This window comes from Athene cunicularia (genome assembly GCF_003259725.1).
Source record: "Athene cunicularia isolate RWA chromosome 2 unlocalized genomic scaffold, athCun1 chr2_part1, whole genome shotgun sequence".
Classification (NCBI taxonomy): Eukaryota; Metazoa; Chordata; class Aves; order Strigiformes; family Strigidae; genus Athene; species Athene cunicularia.
The window spans coordinates 10,089,798-10,106,441 of record NW_020799095.1 but is presented as its reverse complement, the minus strand read 5'-3'; the positions used below and the strand labels follow the sequence as shown (position 1 = coordinate 10,106,441).

At 36.2% G+C, this 16,644-nt stretch overlaps 1 protein-coding gene across 2 annotated transcripts in view; it reads left to right on the top strand.

The window, feature by feature from the left end:
- Window positions 1-7,015: 7,015 nt before the first annotated feature.
- CMC1 (C-X9-C motif containing 1) overlaps window positions 7,016-16,644 on the top strand; it is a 40,911-nt gene continuing 31,282 nt past the window's right edge. For both annotated transcript variants that reach the window (XM_026841941.1, XM_026841940.1), the window contains exon 1: window positions 7,016-7,106. In XM_026841941.1, coding sequence (XP_026697742.1) covers window positions 7,064-7,106 — 43 coding nt within the window. In that variant the 5' untranslated portion in view covers window positions 7,016-7,063. The remainder of the gene's footprint in view (window positions 7,107-16,644) is intronic.

The window sequence follows — 16,644 nt, the reverse complement described above, 5'->3', positions numbered from 1 at the left end:
TGAAATTACCAAACTCAGTAACATTTTACGTGTGCGTAAAGTTGTTTGGTCCCGGTCCATCATCAGTCAGTTCACACTGCATGTTTTTGACTGATAAAATCCTTTACCTTTAACCCGATCCTGAATGTTTTTTTGTGGGACCAACGTTAAGAAGCAGTATGATCAAAGTGTTTGTCGCTTTGGCCCCATGAACCTCTTGACAGTAAGGGCACAGGAGCTCCCTTGCAGGCTACAGGATTGGGTACTTAAAGTATTAATTACATGGATACATAAAATTGCAATTGTAGGAAAAAACCCTTAGATTTTAGAGACTTTTTTTTTTTTTTTAACTTCAATGACTTTACTAGGTCTATCTCTAAATTAATTTGTTCCGATGTGACTTTTTTGTTTTCAAATAGAGGTTTTAAGTAGTTGATAATATATTCAATGATACAGACTTTTTGATAACTGTTTTTATGATGTGCATATGTGCAAATGAGTTTGCATGAATTAATGTAAAATTGGTAACTTTTATTTAATACAAAGTGGATAAGCATGGCAGAATAAAGGAGATGAAAATTTTGAGCTGAATGCATTCTTTTCCTGGAGGAGTAGTAAGCTATAATTATCTTTGCCTATTCAAAACACTGTTACAAGTACACTAAAATAAATCTGAAATGTTTTTTGAAAAAGCCTAACCTCTAGAGCCAACAGTCTGATTGATGAAAGGAATGTTTGCCAATAAGCATGCAATTAACACTGTGTTGCTACTTCTTTTGTTAATAAAAGTGTACTTTTTCAGTGTAGTTTTATAATTAGCTCATAGGTGTTTTGTTTTCAAACTTGGGGGTGAAATGGAGTGTTTACAGCACAGAAATAATTTTTATCAAGTGATATGAAAAATATCTGAAATCCCCAAATTAATGCACTGTGTTACTTAGCTGTAAACTTACTCATGCTTCAGCCCATCATAACTTTAAGTATTGTTTATACTATAGGTCCGCTTGTGGAAAAAATGAGAGAATGGCTGGTAAATTCAATTTTAGTAGGCTCATCACAGATGAAGGCAAGACCTTCCTGTCTGGAGAAAGAACTGTGTTGCACTTTTTTAGAGTGGAGATTTTCTTTATAAGTTAAAGAATGAGAATTCTGTATCTTCCTGTTTTTCTTCCCTTTCACTGTAATAACTATTATTTCTGCTGCCAAAGTTTCATTAATACTTTTCAAGTTCTATTTCTTAGCTTAAAAAAGAAAGGCATCTTAGAAATCATTTCACTGACAAATACTTATCTTTGATGGCAGCTGGTAGAAGAAAAAATAGTAAGGTGTAATTAAAAAAAAACCCAAACCTCTTTTATGACTCTGCATTTCTGAATCAAGGTCCCAAAATAATGAAAACGATTGTTTTAAAATGTTTATATTTTGAAGGGTGTTGTATTTTTAAACTTGGATTCTTTAATCTTGACTGAGCTTTCTACAGCCTTTTTGTTGGTAAATAATATAACTGATGTCTAAAAGTTGATATAACTGGAACTTCAAGACAAACATGAGGTATAACAGTTGCTAGTGAAAACCTTAAAAGCTTACTAAATTGTTCTCTGTTCTTCATATCTACTGTGATCCTTGCAGAAATATCTATAATGTTTCAAGTACTATTTTGAGCTATTTTTTTTTTAAAAATGTGCATAGATAAACAGAACAAAGAAAACCTGAATTACAGGTTGTATAATGAGAAAAGCATGTTTCAAAAAGTTACTGGAATCACTTGACTCGCTGCTTCTTGGATGCAGAAGGTATGAGGCTTCTGTAAATCTGGGTAGACAAGTTTTCAACTTTTTCTCAACTTTTCTCAGTAATCTGTGTCCCTGCTACCTGATGTCATGAGAGAGATGAAAGCAGAGCTGTAACCTAGCAGCAGGACATAGTGACAAAACGGTGAATAAGTTAGTTACCAGGTGTGCTGAATGAAGAGGGGAGATGACACAACTTTTTTCAGAACACTCTTCTAGGAAAGCTTTTGTCTTGGTATTCCCTTTTTGTAATGGTCTTCTAATTTATATGACAAACCGTTACAGTCCCTTTCATTATAAGAACTGTACAGCAGCTTTGTATTTCCTTCTCTTGTCCTCTTAAATGCTGCTTGCAGCACAGGGCTACACCATGTTCCTCTTTTTCTCAAGGCCTTCCTGGATCCTGTGGTCAGAGGCTAACAAGCCAGGAGTGTATTCATCATCTGTTTTCCCAGCTTCCATACAGAGTGAATTTGATTTGCATTCTGTACTGTTCTAGTGGTTGAGATGCTGTCATTCCTATTGACGCGTTTATTTACTGATTTTTTGGGGTTTGGTCATTTTTACAAAAATAATGAAAACTACTAAGCTGAATGGCTGTGGTCCTTGGCCTTCCATGGCAATAAATAGCTTTTGCAGCTAAGGGTTTTGATCAACCACAGAAAACTATTACAATTGTAGTCTTGTGCCTTACATATTGTATCCAACCAGAGAACCGTTTCAAGCACTGAGATTTGCCAAAACACACAGATTTTATTAGTAAAAAAAAAAAAGTCTTACATGTGTTCTTAATGTTTTGCTGAATAGGGATATCTTGCAGTGTAGTAATCTATCTCTCCTTCTTTTAATTCTTTACACTGGGCTGACGTGATATGGAAGACTATTTCTTTTTCACAGACGTATTGCCTTTTCTGTTATTTTCTCCCATTCTGTCTTTTTTTCCTGGCAACAGCAAGCTTACAACCTCTGTATAGGTTCCTTATCATCTCTTCTGTTCCTCATCCCCATGAGGAGTGGCAGCATCCTGGAGTGTTCTGATCTCTGTCTTTAGGAAATATTCTGTAGTTTCACCACACAGATTCCTTGGCTGTAGCCTTATTCACGTTTTCAAGGAGCTAGTGGGTTAGATGATGTTAATACCTGCAAGCCTGCATTTGGTTTTAATTCTGGCTTAACTTCTGTGTATATTTCTACAAAATGCTTAGTTTTTACTGTTAATTTTATTTAGTCTGCTTTTTGTAACCTTTACTCAGCTTGTATTTATCCATCTGTCTCTTGTAATGTTTGATGGTATTAGGAAATTTCAGCAGAATGTAAGGTAAAGGTAGAATCTCAGAGTATTAAGTTATTGTGACAAACATGCCAGAGTTTTGGCTTGCTGGGGAAGAAGGAGAAGCTGCTGCTGGCCCTCTGGACGCTGAGAGGTATCATGTTCTTGTTGGTTCACTTTATGGCCAAAGACCATGATCATCTCAAAGGGCCTACCCAGAAGACCAGACTAAATGTGTGGAGGATGTGGGTGGGAGCCAGGTATCAGCTTTCAGATGCACAAGGCAAACTGTAGGAAAACATTTCTTGCTTGTCTGGGGATAATTTTATTTATGTTTTGAAGATAAAATAAACCAGTAGTAGTTCTGTTATAATGCAGATTCTTCTCTAGGGAACTAGTCTGCAGAAAATCTGGTATTAGAATTATCTTTCTTAGTGCAGAATAGTGAACTTTCAAAAGGGGAAAAAAATACTATTCTAGAAACTATAATATAGTTGAAAAAAGGCAAAAGGAATTGATGGGTTTCACATCATGGCTGTCTCATGTTTTTTGATGAAGTCTTGTTTCTGAGGTGTTGTTTCTTTGGAAGTTCTTGCCATATATGTTACTGCAGAGCTGATTAGGTTGGATTGATGATGATCTCCTTGCAAGGGCTTATATCTTGGTAGCTGAAATGCAGTTACTCTGCATGTAAACATATTTTCTAGCTCGTATCCAGTATTGTTAATATATGTACCTTATTTTTCTTTAATACTTTGTATAAATGCTAGAGATACTAACTTCAGTAAAGTCTTAAGATTTTTAAAGGAAAATCGCCGTAGTTGTAATGGAATAGATAGTTTAGAATCAAGAAAGAGTATTAAAATACTGAAGACATTACAATTGAAACTCTGAATAGATATGGTACTGCCCAAACTGAGCATCTGCATTTGAACTATTTGGAGAGATGGTTGTACCCAAATGCCTTTGGGTATAATGAGATCCTAGGCATTATGAGACGATTTGAATTGCTGTGCTTTTTCATGGTTTAAAACCTGATACTTACCAATAAACACTTTTAAAAACTATAGGTGACATTGTATGTGGTCTTTATTCCCATTTCCCTTTTACTGTTGGATAATAAATTAACTTTGAAGTACTGTTGTAGCTCTCTTCTGATTCATTATACTGGACACTTCCCTGTGTCCTGATGTGCCCTCTCCTTTCTGCAATTTCAGCCTCTGCAGATTTGACAATATGGGACTGAAAAGAGGGAGTTTGCCTGGAGCAGAGCCCTGTTATGGTTCTGGTTGAGCTGATGTTTACACTAGTGCAGTTACTTCTTGCTATCAGTCTTATGCCCCTTGGCTCTTGAATAATCAAACAGAAAATTGGGTGCTCTGATAAAACCTGAAAAGCCTTTTTTAACTCAGTGGGCTAACAGGGAGGCCAGCGCGCTTTTTTTTTTTTTTTTTTTTTTCCCCCCTAAGAATGCTCTTGTCCTGTTTCCTTTCTAGCCTTCCCTTCCTTCAGTTGTGTTCCACTTCTCTTTGTCATTAGTGGGTGGCTGGCTGATCCTTGCGTTGGAGCCCTGTGCTTTGCTGTTGTGGGGACTGTGGCTGCTCCGAGCCAGCTGAGCCAGCGGGGGAGGCCCAGCCGCCCTTCCCAGGCCCTGAAGGTTTCTGTGTTATCCGCCACATTTCCATGTCTGCTGGGGTAGATACTGATGTGTAAAAGTTAAATGGAGTACTTATTAGATAGATCTAGTTACTCCAGGGTGTAAACCAGCTGAGAAGCCCTTTTTTGCCTGTATTTAAGTTAGTTTTCTGTGTTGAACGGGACGCTTACTGTTTGGTTATCACATCAGCATAATAGTGCTGATGTGATAGGGTTGGGTGAGGGCAATGGGGAACTGTCAAAACTTCCCTTTTGGTGGCAGCTAGCAACCCGGTTCCTTACCTATGTCCACACTCATAGATCAGTTTAGTTTCTGCCTTAGATAAAAAAAAAAAAAAAAAAAAAAAAAAAAAAGAGAGAGAGGAGAATGTCAACCATCAGCTTAATCTATAGTTTGAGCCAGTGGTGCTGATGGCAGTTGCAGTCTTCCCTCTGCTTATTCTTAGTCTCACACAGTTCCCTTTTCAGGTCCTTTTATGTTGTTATATAGTGAACCTAGATTGGAGAATTTATCTGGCTGAAAATTGCCTGACAAGTTTACATTTACACCAAATTAACTTCCCCTTTCAGTTCACCACAGGGCTGCAGAGCACATTGGTGTGGGCAGAGCGGAAAGAGCATCATAGGGATCAGGAGAGGCAGGGCTGCAGTAGTGCCAGCTTGCTTTTACTGAAGTTGTACAAAGTAGAGCTGAGGCATGTAGCTTGGTGGTGCTGTTCCCTGCCATGTCATTCAGCTGAACTGATTTGTCCCGCTTTTTAAAAAGCATGTGTAGAATTTTATGACAGCTGTGTGTTTTTGGTAACATAATAAATGCTCGGTACAGTGACTGTACTGATACTCTCCAGAAAGTTAAAATGAAGGATATTTATTTGTAGTTATTTTATGTCAGTCGTGAAAATAAGAGCATAGAAGCAAATCTAAGTTGTGAGCTATTTGTATTTGCCATTTTGTTGTATTTACAGAAGATGCTTTGGTTTTTTTTCTTTTGCTATAGAAATTCCAAGTAAGATTTTTGAGGAGAAGGACAAATCTTTAGTTCAGATTCTTTATATTGCTCATTGCAATTCTCTGTTTTGTTACCTGATTTGCCCAGTAATATCACAGGCTCAGTACTGTTTTGCCTTATAATATAACCTCATAGCATTAGTAATCTTTAAAACATGATGAGTTAGAAATGAGGGAAAGGTTAGTCTCTTGCCTTTTGATCTAGAAGTAACTGCAGATGCTCTGAAAAAAAGATAGTGTTTGAAAGTGATAGGTAACTTACTCTGGTTTTCTTTAATTTGAATACATCTCACTTTTAATTTATTTCATTTAATCTACATTTTTTATAAGCATTTTTCAAATGAAATGATTGTCACTCAGAATAACAGTGTATTTGACACTAGAGTTTTCATAATGTGCCCATCAGAGCTGATGCTATTCTAAAGTGTAATATCAATACCAAAAGGTGAATAAATAGTGCATTTGAGGAGGAAAACCAGGTATTTGGTATAACTGTGTTGGACTATACAATATTCTTTAAGGGGTTTTTCAAGCAGAAGCTCAGAAGTAAAAAGATGTGCTTGATAAATTCTCATCCCTTTGTTTTGAAAAAAATGATTTTGGAAATGCAGTAATTTTTTTCTAAATGGTCTGTGGTGTTTAACTGTTCAAAATCGCTAGCTGCACTTAAATATACTGGGTTTTGTTTTGAGACAACTAAAAGCAAACTGCAGCTGTACTTTTAAGCACAGAATTCAGGCAGCAGCATTTGTTCATGTTTTGAGTTTCTCAGTGAAAAAACTCCTAGGTCCTCCATTTAAAAGGCTTAGGGTTTGTTTGTTTTTTTGTTTGGGTTTTATTTATTTATTTATTTAAGAACTGAAGTCTTCCATGTAGCAATATAAATTTCAGTTTGTGCTATATTTCTTGGCTTTATGACAGTGAGTACTAAAGCCAGTTTGTAATGTACATAGAAAAATACTAGTATCCTGAAATAAAAGTAATTCTTTGTATGCAGACTTTCTATTTAGTAAGGCAGAAGTTAGACTGTCCTGTCAGAATTTTCTCCTATTATTTTTGGTTCATTGTCCACGTTGAGCAGAACAGAAATATTCGGGATAATGCTCACATTTGTATCTATGCAATTTTAGGTCTTGAACTTTCCTGCCTTTTGATCTGTGTGGTCCTTCCAGTGGTACTTTATGCTGTTATTTTGTGACGGTTCTAGTATATAGTGTGTCCTACATAAATGATATTGTGCTCTTTCTGTAGATTGACTTTTTCTGATGGATATATAAGAACTTTTTTCCTGTTTTTTTTCACGCTTGCAGAAAGTTCTAAGCTGAGACACGTAGAAAAAGATGTTTTGATTCCGCAGATAATGAGGGAACGAGCCAAGGAGCTGTGTTCAGATAAAGTGCAAGGTAAGAGTCAAATGTTCTTGGGAGATCAGATGTATTCACTTTTGTGCCCTGAATATAATCCTTCTTTCTGAAGTCAAGTAGTCGGAAAATTAATACGTATGATCTGCATCTTTTCTGTTCAGTGTGAAACCAGTAGTAAAGTGTATAAATCTGCCATGTTGGCTTTGGCTGCTTGGTGATGTGGACTGTTTTCTAAAATGACTTGGTTTTGGGTGCTATGGAATTTATGATTAATACAAAACTTTCCACATCTCGGTCTAGACTATGTGATGACAGAGCAACACAAGTGTTATTATATTCCTGTCTGTAATATTTGATATTACATAAATGGAATTCCCTCATGTGAGCCATCAGTTAGGGCCTCCCTCATTATGATAAATTTATTTAAATGTTTCCAAATAGCTGCATCCTTTCCCTGCTCCAGTATTTTAATGATACATACAAATAAACACATATATGTAATTAGATGGATGTTGAAATACAATGGTGCAGTCTTCTTTTGCATGTTTTCATTTCCCTGAAGAGTACTGGACAATAACTTTTTAAAGTTGGGTATCACCATTTCTTTTGATACCCAGCTGTTCTTATATTCCTGGAAGAAATCTGGAACTTTTTGAAGTACCAGGAGGATGGAGCTACTACACACAGGTTAGCTGAGAGTGCTGTTAGAGGGATGTAAGAATGGGAAAAAAAAAAAGGCCAAGAATTATTCTATACAAGTGGCATGCTTTCAGTAGAGGGCACTTGCCTCTTATAATCTAGATCTGTGCTGTCTAAACTTTTTTGATCACATACCCCAATTGTAAAGACTTTCTGAGCATGCAATCATGATATTTATTTATAACGTATCACTGTACTACTGTATTATGTACATCGTAAAACAAAAATAGAAATTAGAAAAGGATGAAAAAAAAGATGAAATAAATAGTACTTTAATTTTTATTATTTATCAATGGTACAAAAACCTTTTTGCTCTAAAAATATTGTTATTAATAACAATAGTTTTATTGAGAGCTATACGTTTGAATATGCTTCATTATTTTTTAAAATCTTTGCTTAACACTTTGTGATACAGCAATTGAAAGGTTTGGTTCTAGGTTCAGATTATTTCAGTACTTGGTTTTAAAGGGTGTCATAGCTGAAAAAGAGAACTCACAGAGATGCAGAAATCCCAGTGGAAGAAGTGCATCGTTTCTGCACTTACTAAATCATGATATTCATTTTTCAGTCCCATCCATAAGTTTTGCAAAGGTTTTGCTTGAAATTGGGCTCATAGATGACCATCTTCCCTGATGTCAAACAGTTGTTTTTCCAAACTAATCAAGAGGGGTTGCATGTTTATGTTTGTAACAAACACGTTCAAAACCCACTGAAACTGTAATTTGGGAGATTTTAAAATAGGTTAGAAAATTCTGTTTGTATCCTTTTAAAGTGTCCAGATACGAGAGGATTTTATAGGTGGCATATATTATATTCAGCAACCAAACCAAACGAACAATCACATGATAAGGGGAACATATTCAAACATCTGTTTTCAAAAAGCTCTCTCCATAGCATAAGTTTCTTTTGAAAATCAGTCACTTTCTAACTCACTGTTAAAACTTCACCTTCACCTTGAAGGGACACATCAAGGATGTTTCTTTTTTGGAAATACCTGTGAGGTAGCAAACTACTCGCAGCCACCTCTCATCACCAGAAAGGTCAGCAAATTTGGAACACTTGTCTTTTCATGAAAGAAAAATGCATAAAGAAGTTTGGCCGCTCTTTTAAGCTCTTTGCCACAAGATAACCACTGAACCTCTGCATGGTAGGAGAGATTTTCATGGTCCGTCCCCATCTCCTTGCAAAGTCTGGTGAAGGTGCTGCTATTTGAAGGGCTTGTTTCTATAAGGTTAACCACATCGGTGTCATCCTGTGGCGCTTTGTGCGCTCCAGGCTCCGACTTCTGTGCTGCAATAGCTCACCTATGAGTGAGGCAGTGAAAGAGTTTTCACGTGTGGTGCCATCTCTGTAAGGTGCCATCTCTGTAACCTTACCCTTCGCTCCACCACTGGTTACACTTCCACAGTTTTTTCCCTAAAACATTGTTTTTATTAAAGAAGCCATTTCCTGTTGAGAATCTTATCTTTCGAAGAAGTTCTTCATGCTGCATTTCATTATTGAAATGCAAATCCGTACGCTGAGAGAAGTTAGAAACATCTGTACTTCCATCCAGCTGCATAGCAAAGCGCCCGCACTGTGTAACGTCTTCATACTTGTTTCTTCAAATTTTCAGCCTTGTCTTCTGTGCATCTTCCAACGGGATTTACTGACAAAGAAGTGCATTTTAGTTTTTTGCCATATTGTTTTGCACACACTCTTTCAGCTATTTTTACCATGGCAGGAAGAACAATTGTTTCCCCAATGGTGTGTGGCTTTTTGTCTTTCACTATTACCTAAGAAACTTCAAAGGAGGCTTCTAGACATTTATCACGAGGTGTAGAGTCAAATCTAGTTGAAGTGGACCAGCATATTTTCAAGCAGTTTCTTTTAGGGTTTCTCCAAAAGGCATAAAAGAGCAGTGTTACTATAATTTTGAGATGAGTAAGTGAGAAAAGAGTTGGGAATTTCTGCCAGAGGAAAGTAGCGTCATATGATAGGTAATTTTCAGTGCTGCCAGAAGGACTTAATACAGCTTTTTTAATTTGAATGATAGTTGAATCATTTTTACTTTGAATTCTATACCTGTTGTGGAAAAAAAATAAAGAGGAAAAGCAATAATTACAGTAATGTGGGTCATTGAAAGAGGATGTCAGTTAAAAATATTTTGAGAGCATGCTATTTGTATAATTTTGTTTGGGGGTAGATGAACGTGTGTGTGTATTTTTCTCTTTAGAACTTTTTCTGTGTAAGATAAGAATTTCAGTTTCAGCATCTTATTTTTCTGTAGCATCAGCTAATATTGGAGATTGTTGAGCTTTGAGTTGTGGACCATTACCTTGCAGCTTCTCCATGCTTTTTCCTCCATAAATCTTAAAGTAAAATGCTATCTTTTTAAAATTTCTGTGATATTAGGCAATACTGTATTATTTTTATTCTTTCTCCTGAATAGAGTTCAGTTGTGTATCTTTAGGAAAATTAGGGTTGTGAATATATCTGTCAACCACTCATTCCTCTGTCATCTGTAATCCAGCTTTGATCAAACTGTGTGGAAGTCAGAGCTGGAAAGCGAGTATTTCTGATGCAATTTTTATGATCAAATTGACAAGCAAAACCTACATTGATACCCCTATTAAAGAAAAGGTGGTAGCATAAATTCAGCTTTTTTGTTGTACATCGCTTAATCTAGACGGGATGGGAGAGACGAAACCACAGCAAGTGAAGCTTAAACAGTTTTGTGAAGAGGAGAATTTATCATCTCTTAAATCCATTGTGAAATTATTCCTGGAATAAATTTGTCTTGTTAGTACACAGGGATAGGTGTTAATCAGAGTAGATAGGCCATGGTTTTTATGCTGTAAACAAGTGTAAACTATGAACATAAGCTGCGTAATTAAGTAATCAAAACTCATGTGATTGGGTTTGTGTACTACAGAGTGTACACATGTGCATGAAACTGTGCTGTTTACATTAAGCAGCATAGCTACTCATTTAACTTGATCTCATTTTAGGATTTTTCTGCTTTAAGTTAGTTTTGTTTGAACAACTGTTAAAACACCTTTGTTTTATTTATCTTTAGGAAATTGTGGTCAATGCACTGGTAATAGAGGAAATAAAACTATTCTACGTATATGGGCCTTTACAATTTACTTGATTGCTCTAGGTTCATATGTGTCCCTATGGGGAGCCCCTATACATTCAATAGTGCTCTGCATGAGCAGGGGGGTCCATCTGTATACAGTCCGTTACCTTAGCCTGCAGCTATACCACCTAGAGCTGTGTGCTTATCAGAGCTAATAATGCGAGTAGTGACAGCCTGTCCAGCACGTGTTCAAGAGCCATCCAGGGAATAGAAACCCCAAGGGTTAAAAAATAAATAAAAAATAACGGTTTTGTTAACTCAAGAGGTGATCTTGCTACCCTGGCATCGTTAAATGGGTGACCCATTGTTGTGCTTGGTTGTTAGCATACCAGAGTAATTTAAGGATGAAATAACCACAAAAATGTGTCCATCTCATAATGTTTAGAAAAATTAAGTATTGTGTCTGGACATACTTTATTTTACTTAGATTATTTAAATTTACTTTGAACTTTTTTTAGATTATTCCAATATAGTTCTTGTGTGCTGCATGTTTCTCAAGAATTTAGTATACCTCAGTTGCAAAATAATGTCTGTAAAGGCTTTTTTTTTTCACTGAAAATGGCTGTATTAGTAATTTTGTTAAGAGGGTAAACATGCTTTCTGCAAAACACTAGTCAGTTTTTCCATGAACATTATGTAAATACGCTTTATTGTGTTAAGATCCATGCCCTGTATGTATGTGAAATTGTGCACTATTATAGGAGTGTCAAAAGCGTTATAAAAACCAAGCAAACAAAAAAACCCAACAGCATTGTGATACAGGAGCTTTTCACTGTATTTGCACAAAGTGTAGCATGTATTCATGTGAAAGAATATTAAATCCATTTATTTCTGTATTAGCATGTCCTTGACATATAAAAAAACATGCTTTCAAACTGAAGTAGCTAAAAGGAATGTTTATTTGCCATTGCCTTATCCATTGCTTTTATGAAATAGTTTTTTATACAAGCTGTTTTCCTTTATTTCATAAAGTTTTATTTATTTTACAAAGTTTTTGGCTTTAATTTCCAGTTATAAGATTTAAATTTGAGTAAACTTGAAAGCAAAATCATAGCAAATTTCAGGTACCTGAAGTTAGCATTTTCTGTCAGAAAGGTTATATTTAGCTTATCAAAATGTCTGTAGTTTCATCTAGCTGTGCTGTGCTTTCCATGACTCCTCTCTGCTCTGAAGATAGGGACGCTCACTAAAATCAACTGCAGGAGCTTTGGTTGATCTTCACCATTAACAACCGAAAAGTTTGTTCCACTTCTTAAGAGCACTTACTCTTCAGAGTACTTGCTGTTCAGATTACCAATTCTGAAGCTTGACTTGATCGGTTTAGGTAGTGAAGAACTGTTAAGGACAGAAATATGCAAACTTTAAGGATTGTACTCTCAGTTCAGTTTGATTTTGGGTTACTTGGCTTGGAAAATTAAATCAGAAACAGCTAAATGACTTGAACAGGTTGTGGGTTTGGACTCTGAAAAAGTTGACTTGAGATCCCAAGAAGAAATTACTAGATCACTGAGTCAATCATGTGATCATAATTTTGTATTATATTTGTGGTATATGTTTTGTATATTTGTTTTATTATAAATCAATTCTGCCCATCTTCTAAAACCTCAGCTTCAAATTTTTATTTTTTTTTTTTTATTTTTATTTTTTTTTTTCTGGGAACAAAACAATCTTGCTCCAGAGACAAGGGATTTTAGTTCTGAACTTTTTTTCTTCTAAATTTTGTGGTCTATTACTCATACACGGTCTGGGTTTGGGCCTTTCAAGGTCACCAAGACTGACTTGCAGATGTCTTCTGTAATTATGACTCATTTGTAAGACTCTAGGATTCAAGTCGGAAACTGAGGTACACACTTTTCAGGGTGAATACAGGGGTAGGTAGTTCAAATTAGCCTCGTTCTGCTGTTAGGAAGGCAGTGAAGTAAGGCAAATAATTTGAATGATTGAAGAAGACCTGATCCTGCCTGTGACTCTGCAAATAAGAATCTGGCCATTTCTTATTTGGGGCTTGTTGTGGGAGATATCTATTTGGCCAAGATAGCAAGTTGTTCTGACTTTTTTTTTTTTTTTTTTTTTTTTTTTTTTTTATTGAGAGTAATGAGAGGGAGAGAAAAGGGGGATGTTTCCACCTGTGCTGAGTTGAGGACCTTCCCTGAAGAAAATTGTTATTTTGGTTTTGTTGTCTGTAGGAACTGTGGTGATTAAGGCAACTGGATTCACATTGCTGAAGAAAACTCTTGATACTTGGCAAGGCTTTAAAAAATGGTTTGGAAAGTGTGGCTGGAAAAGGACATTTCCAAGCAGCCACCCTCCTCCCATTCTCCAGTTTCCCTATTAGCCCTCTCTTCCTCAGGGCTCATGTTGATACTTAGTGAAAATGATGGGATGCAACACTACTGCAGGCTCCTCTACAGTTGAGCATGACCAGTGTCAACCAGAGTTTTGATAATGTGCAGTTACTCAACAGTCCTGTCGCTGACATTATCTCTGTCCCCGTAGGGGCCACCTGCTCTAGACCATGACCCTTACACCTGACAGATCCAGGCCCATAAACCCAAAGAAATTTCTGATTGAACTACATGTGATGCTTCACATTTAAATGCCCAAGCATACCTTTAGATATTCCTTCTTCAAAAAAAGATCTTGTTATATATACTTTCTTACCAGAAATGCAGATAACTTGTGAAATACTTAGCAAATTTCAGCTTGATGTTACTCAGTGAGGTTGCTCACTTTCCTTTGTGTTGCAGGCCAAGTTCTGTTAACTGGTGCAAACCCTTGCCAAATGTTGGGGAAGAATTAACCTGTTGGTACCTATAGTCATAGTTCTGAGGCCGACACTGGAAGATGCTAAGAGGACTAGTAGTGGGAAATTACATGACAGCTCACATTTAATAATTTTGATGAGTCTGATTTTCTTGAAGCAAATTAAAACTTAAATCACCTTTTATAACTGAACTTTGCTCATCTGGTTTGCCTCATTGTGAAAATATAGTCCTTGCATTTTATTTTTTTAAAATTCACCTATTTTAGGAATATCTGGAATACTTATAATTGACCAAAGCAAAAAGATCAAGTAACTAATAAAAATCAATGAGTTAAAATGACAACTCCTGATAACTTTTTTTTTTTCCTTGAACTGCTGTGACCAGAAATTGCTTACATGCACTTGTGTACATATTGTTCTGAATTTGATGGAAAGCCTGAGAAGTTACATAGGAGGAATCATAGATTTTATGACTGGAATAGCCTTTTCTTATGAGGATGAAAAAAGAATGCTGCCTTATTACCTCCAACTTTATTTGCAGAGAGGAAGGTTAGTATAATTTGAGAACATAGTTTCAATCCAGCGAGAAAACTTCAGGTGGAGAAGGGGAGTAAAATGCTATCCTCTGTTGCTGTATTTATTATTTGAATATTAAACTACATTATAGTCATATTGTATGTGACCCTGTGACCTTATATGAAGCTATTGAAATTACTGTTGTATGTTTTGTGTGGTTGTCAGTTATTTAAATTATTTTAGATATTTTGATAGTGTGCAGCTGTATTTAGTCCTGGTAATAAATTACTATGTGTTTTTCCCTGGCTAGTGTTTCTCAAGAGTAAGATGCTGAATTTTTATATGATATTCTTCTTTGTGCACAATAGCTTTTATTTTGAAAAAATGATTCAGCTCTATATATTTCCAATGAACATTTACTCTCATCACGTTTAACTATGTGAATTAATACAATCTCTAGAGGGATTATGGTATATTGAGCTTTGCTCCAACAAACTGGGCAGATAGAACAGCTATATGTAAATTACAGTTTGAAGAAATGAGATTGTAAGTCTCATGGTCTTTTTTTTTTTTAAATGATACTTAGAGCATTAACTACCCTAAGCTAATTTAGGGGATTTCATAGAAAAGAAATATGAGAACATATTGTGTTGCTTGGTAAAGGAAATTTAAGTATTCTAACTAGTGTTAGGGCTTCGAAGAAAACGTTCAGGGAGTGAACTTACCCTATTTGATTATTTTTTTTCTTTTCCCCTTCATGTCATTTCAACCCAGCTGATGACAAGAAATGGGTCAGACTGCTAGCTTTACCACTGCAACTTAGTTGTGTTTTTTTTTATTAGGGAATGGAACAGCTTTTACAGGGACAAAGAGAAATGAAATCACTTTCAATGAAAGAAAGAGGCCTCATTATAGCCACCAACAGCAGTTATTGACAGCTACACTTCCTATTAACAAGGAGCATTTAAGAGTTTGGCTGTTGGATCTTTGGACTTGATCTAATTTGCTAGCATTAATTAGTTTCTTTTGAGCACAGACACTTGGTGCTCACAGCTATAGATTTGGAGGACTAATTAGGACAGAAAATTGAACAGAATGGAGTAAGGCATTAACCTTCAACCATTACCAGCTGGGGCTCTGATAAAGACCACAGAGTCCAAATGCTCCTATTCATGCAAAGAGTACTCTAATGAATATCAATTTCAGCCAGGTTGCCGTATCCTACAAGCGCTGTCTTAATTTTGATTCTCTTACCTGGTAGAGATTTTTATGTATAGATATTAAAGTGATACTGGTTGTTCAGAGCTCGTAGATGACAACCTCAGGAGGTTACCTATGTCGTGTCCAGTCTTTCAATTTGGTTTTCTCAAGCTAGAGATTTTATTGGTTTCTGGTTAAGATCCTCAATTTCAAATTTTTTTCCCTGTCCAGCATAAATATACTAACATAGCATAGATTAATTACATGATGTTAACAAATGCTGGTTTAAATAGAGGATGTCTGCACGTTTTTGGATTATTGTAGTACATGGTAGTAGTATCCATGACAAGAGCACTGACCAAGCTAACTGTGCTGAAGGTTGAACAATAGGATTGCTTCTTTTGCAGCTTTTATGATGAGATGTAATTATTATATTGTGGTGTTAAGTCAGTGATCCAGTTTTAGGGGGAGAAATGCTCTTTCAGACTGTGGATTGATAGTGTTTTAACATCTGCAGAATGGAAGTACTTTGTATATATAGAAAAAACAATTGCCTTTGTCCTTTTGTACCATTTCTTGGATTATTGGAAGTGTTGGACTTGAAATTAAGATCCAAGATTATCAGCTTTTTCTACCCTTTAGTCATATCACTACTCCCTGACAAACTCCCCATCAAATCTGGATCCATGCTTCTCTCTTCTTGTGACTTCTGTACCTGACAATCCCTTGCCCAGTGATGAGAAAAGTGTAGAAGTCTCTTCTTTGATATCCTTTTTTCAAACACGTTTCTTTCTGGAAGGATGCTATTATTCATGTATATCCTGTGACTTTTGAAGAACTGAATCTATTCGTGTTATGTCTGGTGTTTATCTCTTTGAGGCTAAGATTGCCTTTTATGTGCTCATAATTATTTCCAGTTCTCTGCTGGTAAATTCTACTGTAAGGTTGAATAGCTGGTTCTGTGTCTTAGGGTCGTGGTGAGGTCAGTTTGGCAGAAGCTGTGAAAATAGAGGAATTCAGACTTCCTGTAGCTACTGATCTTGGGATATTTCATAGTATTTAGATCAATCTTTAAAGAACCACCTTTGCTGACTGTTCGTGGAGTGTCCCTAAGGCAGCAGCGAGTGGATAGGGGAGACATGGTCAAGTTGTTCTCCCAACAAGAAGGGGACGCTAGGGTAGTTACTGTTGCAGGCTCTTACCAATACCAGGTTTCTATCTTTTCCTAGATTTTATATAGAGTATTTGCTGATTCTTATCGTTTTCTCTCCCAGTTG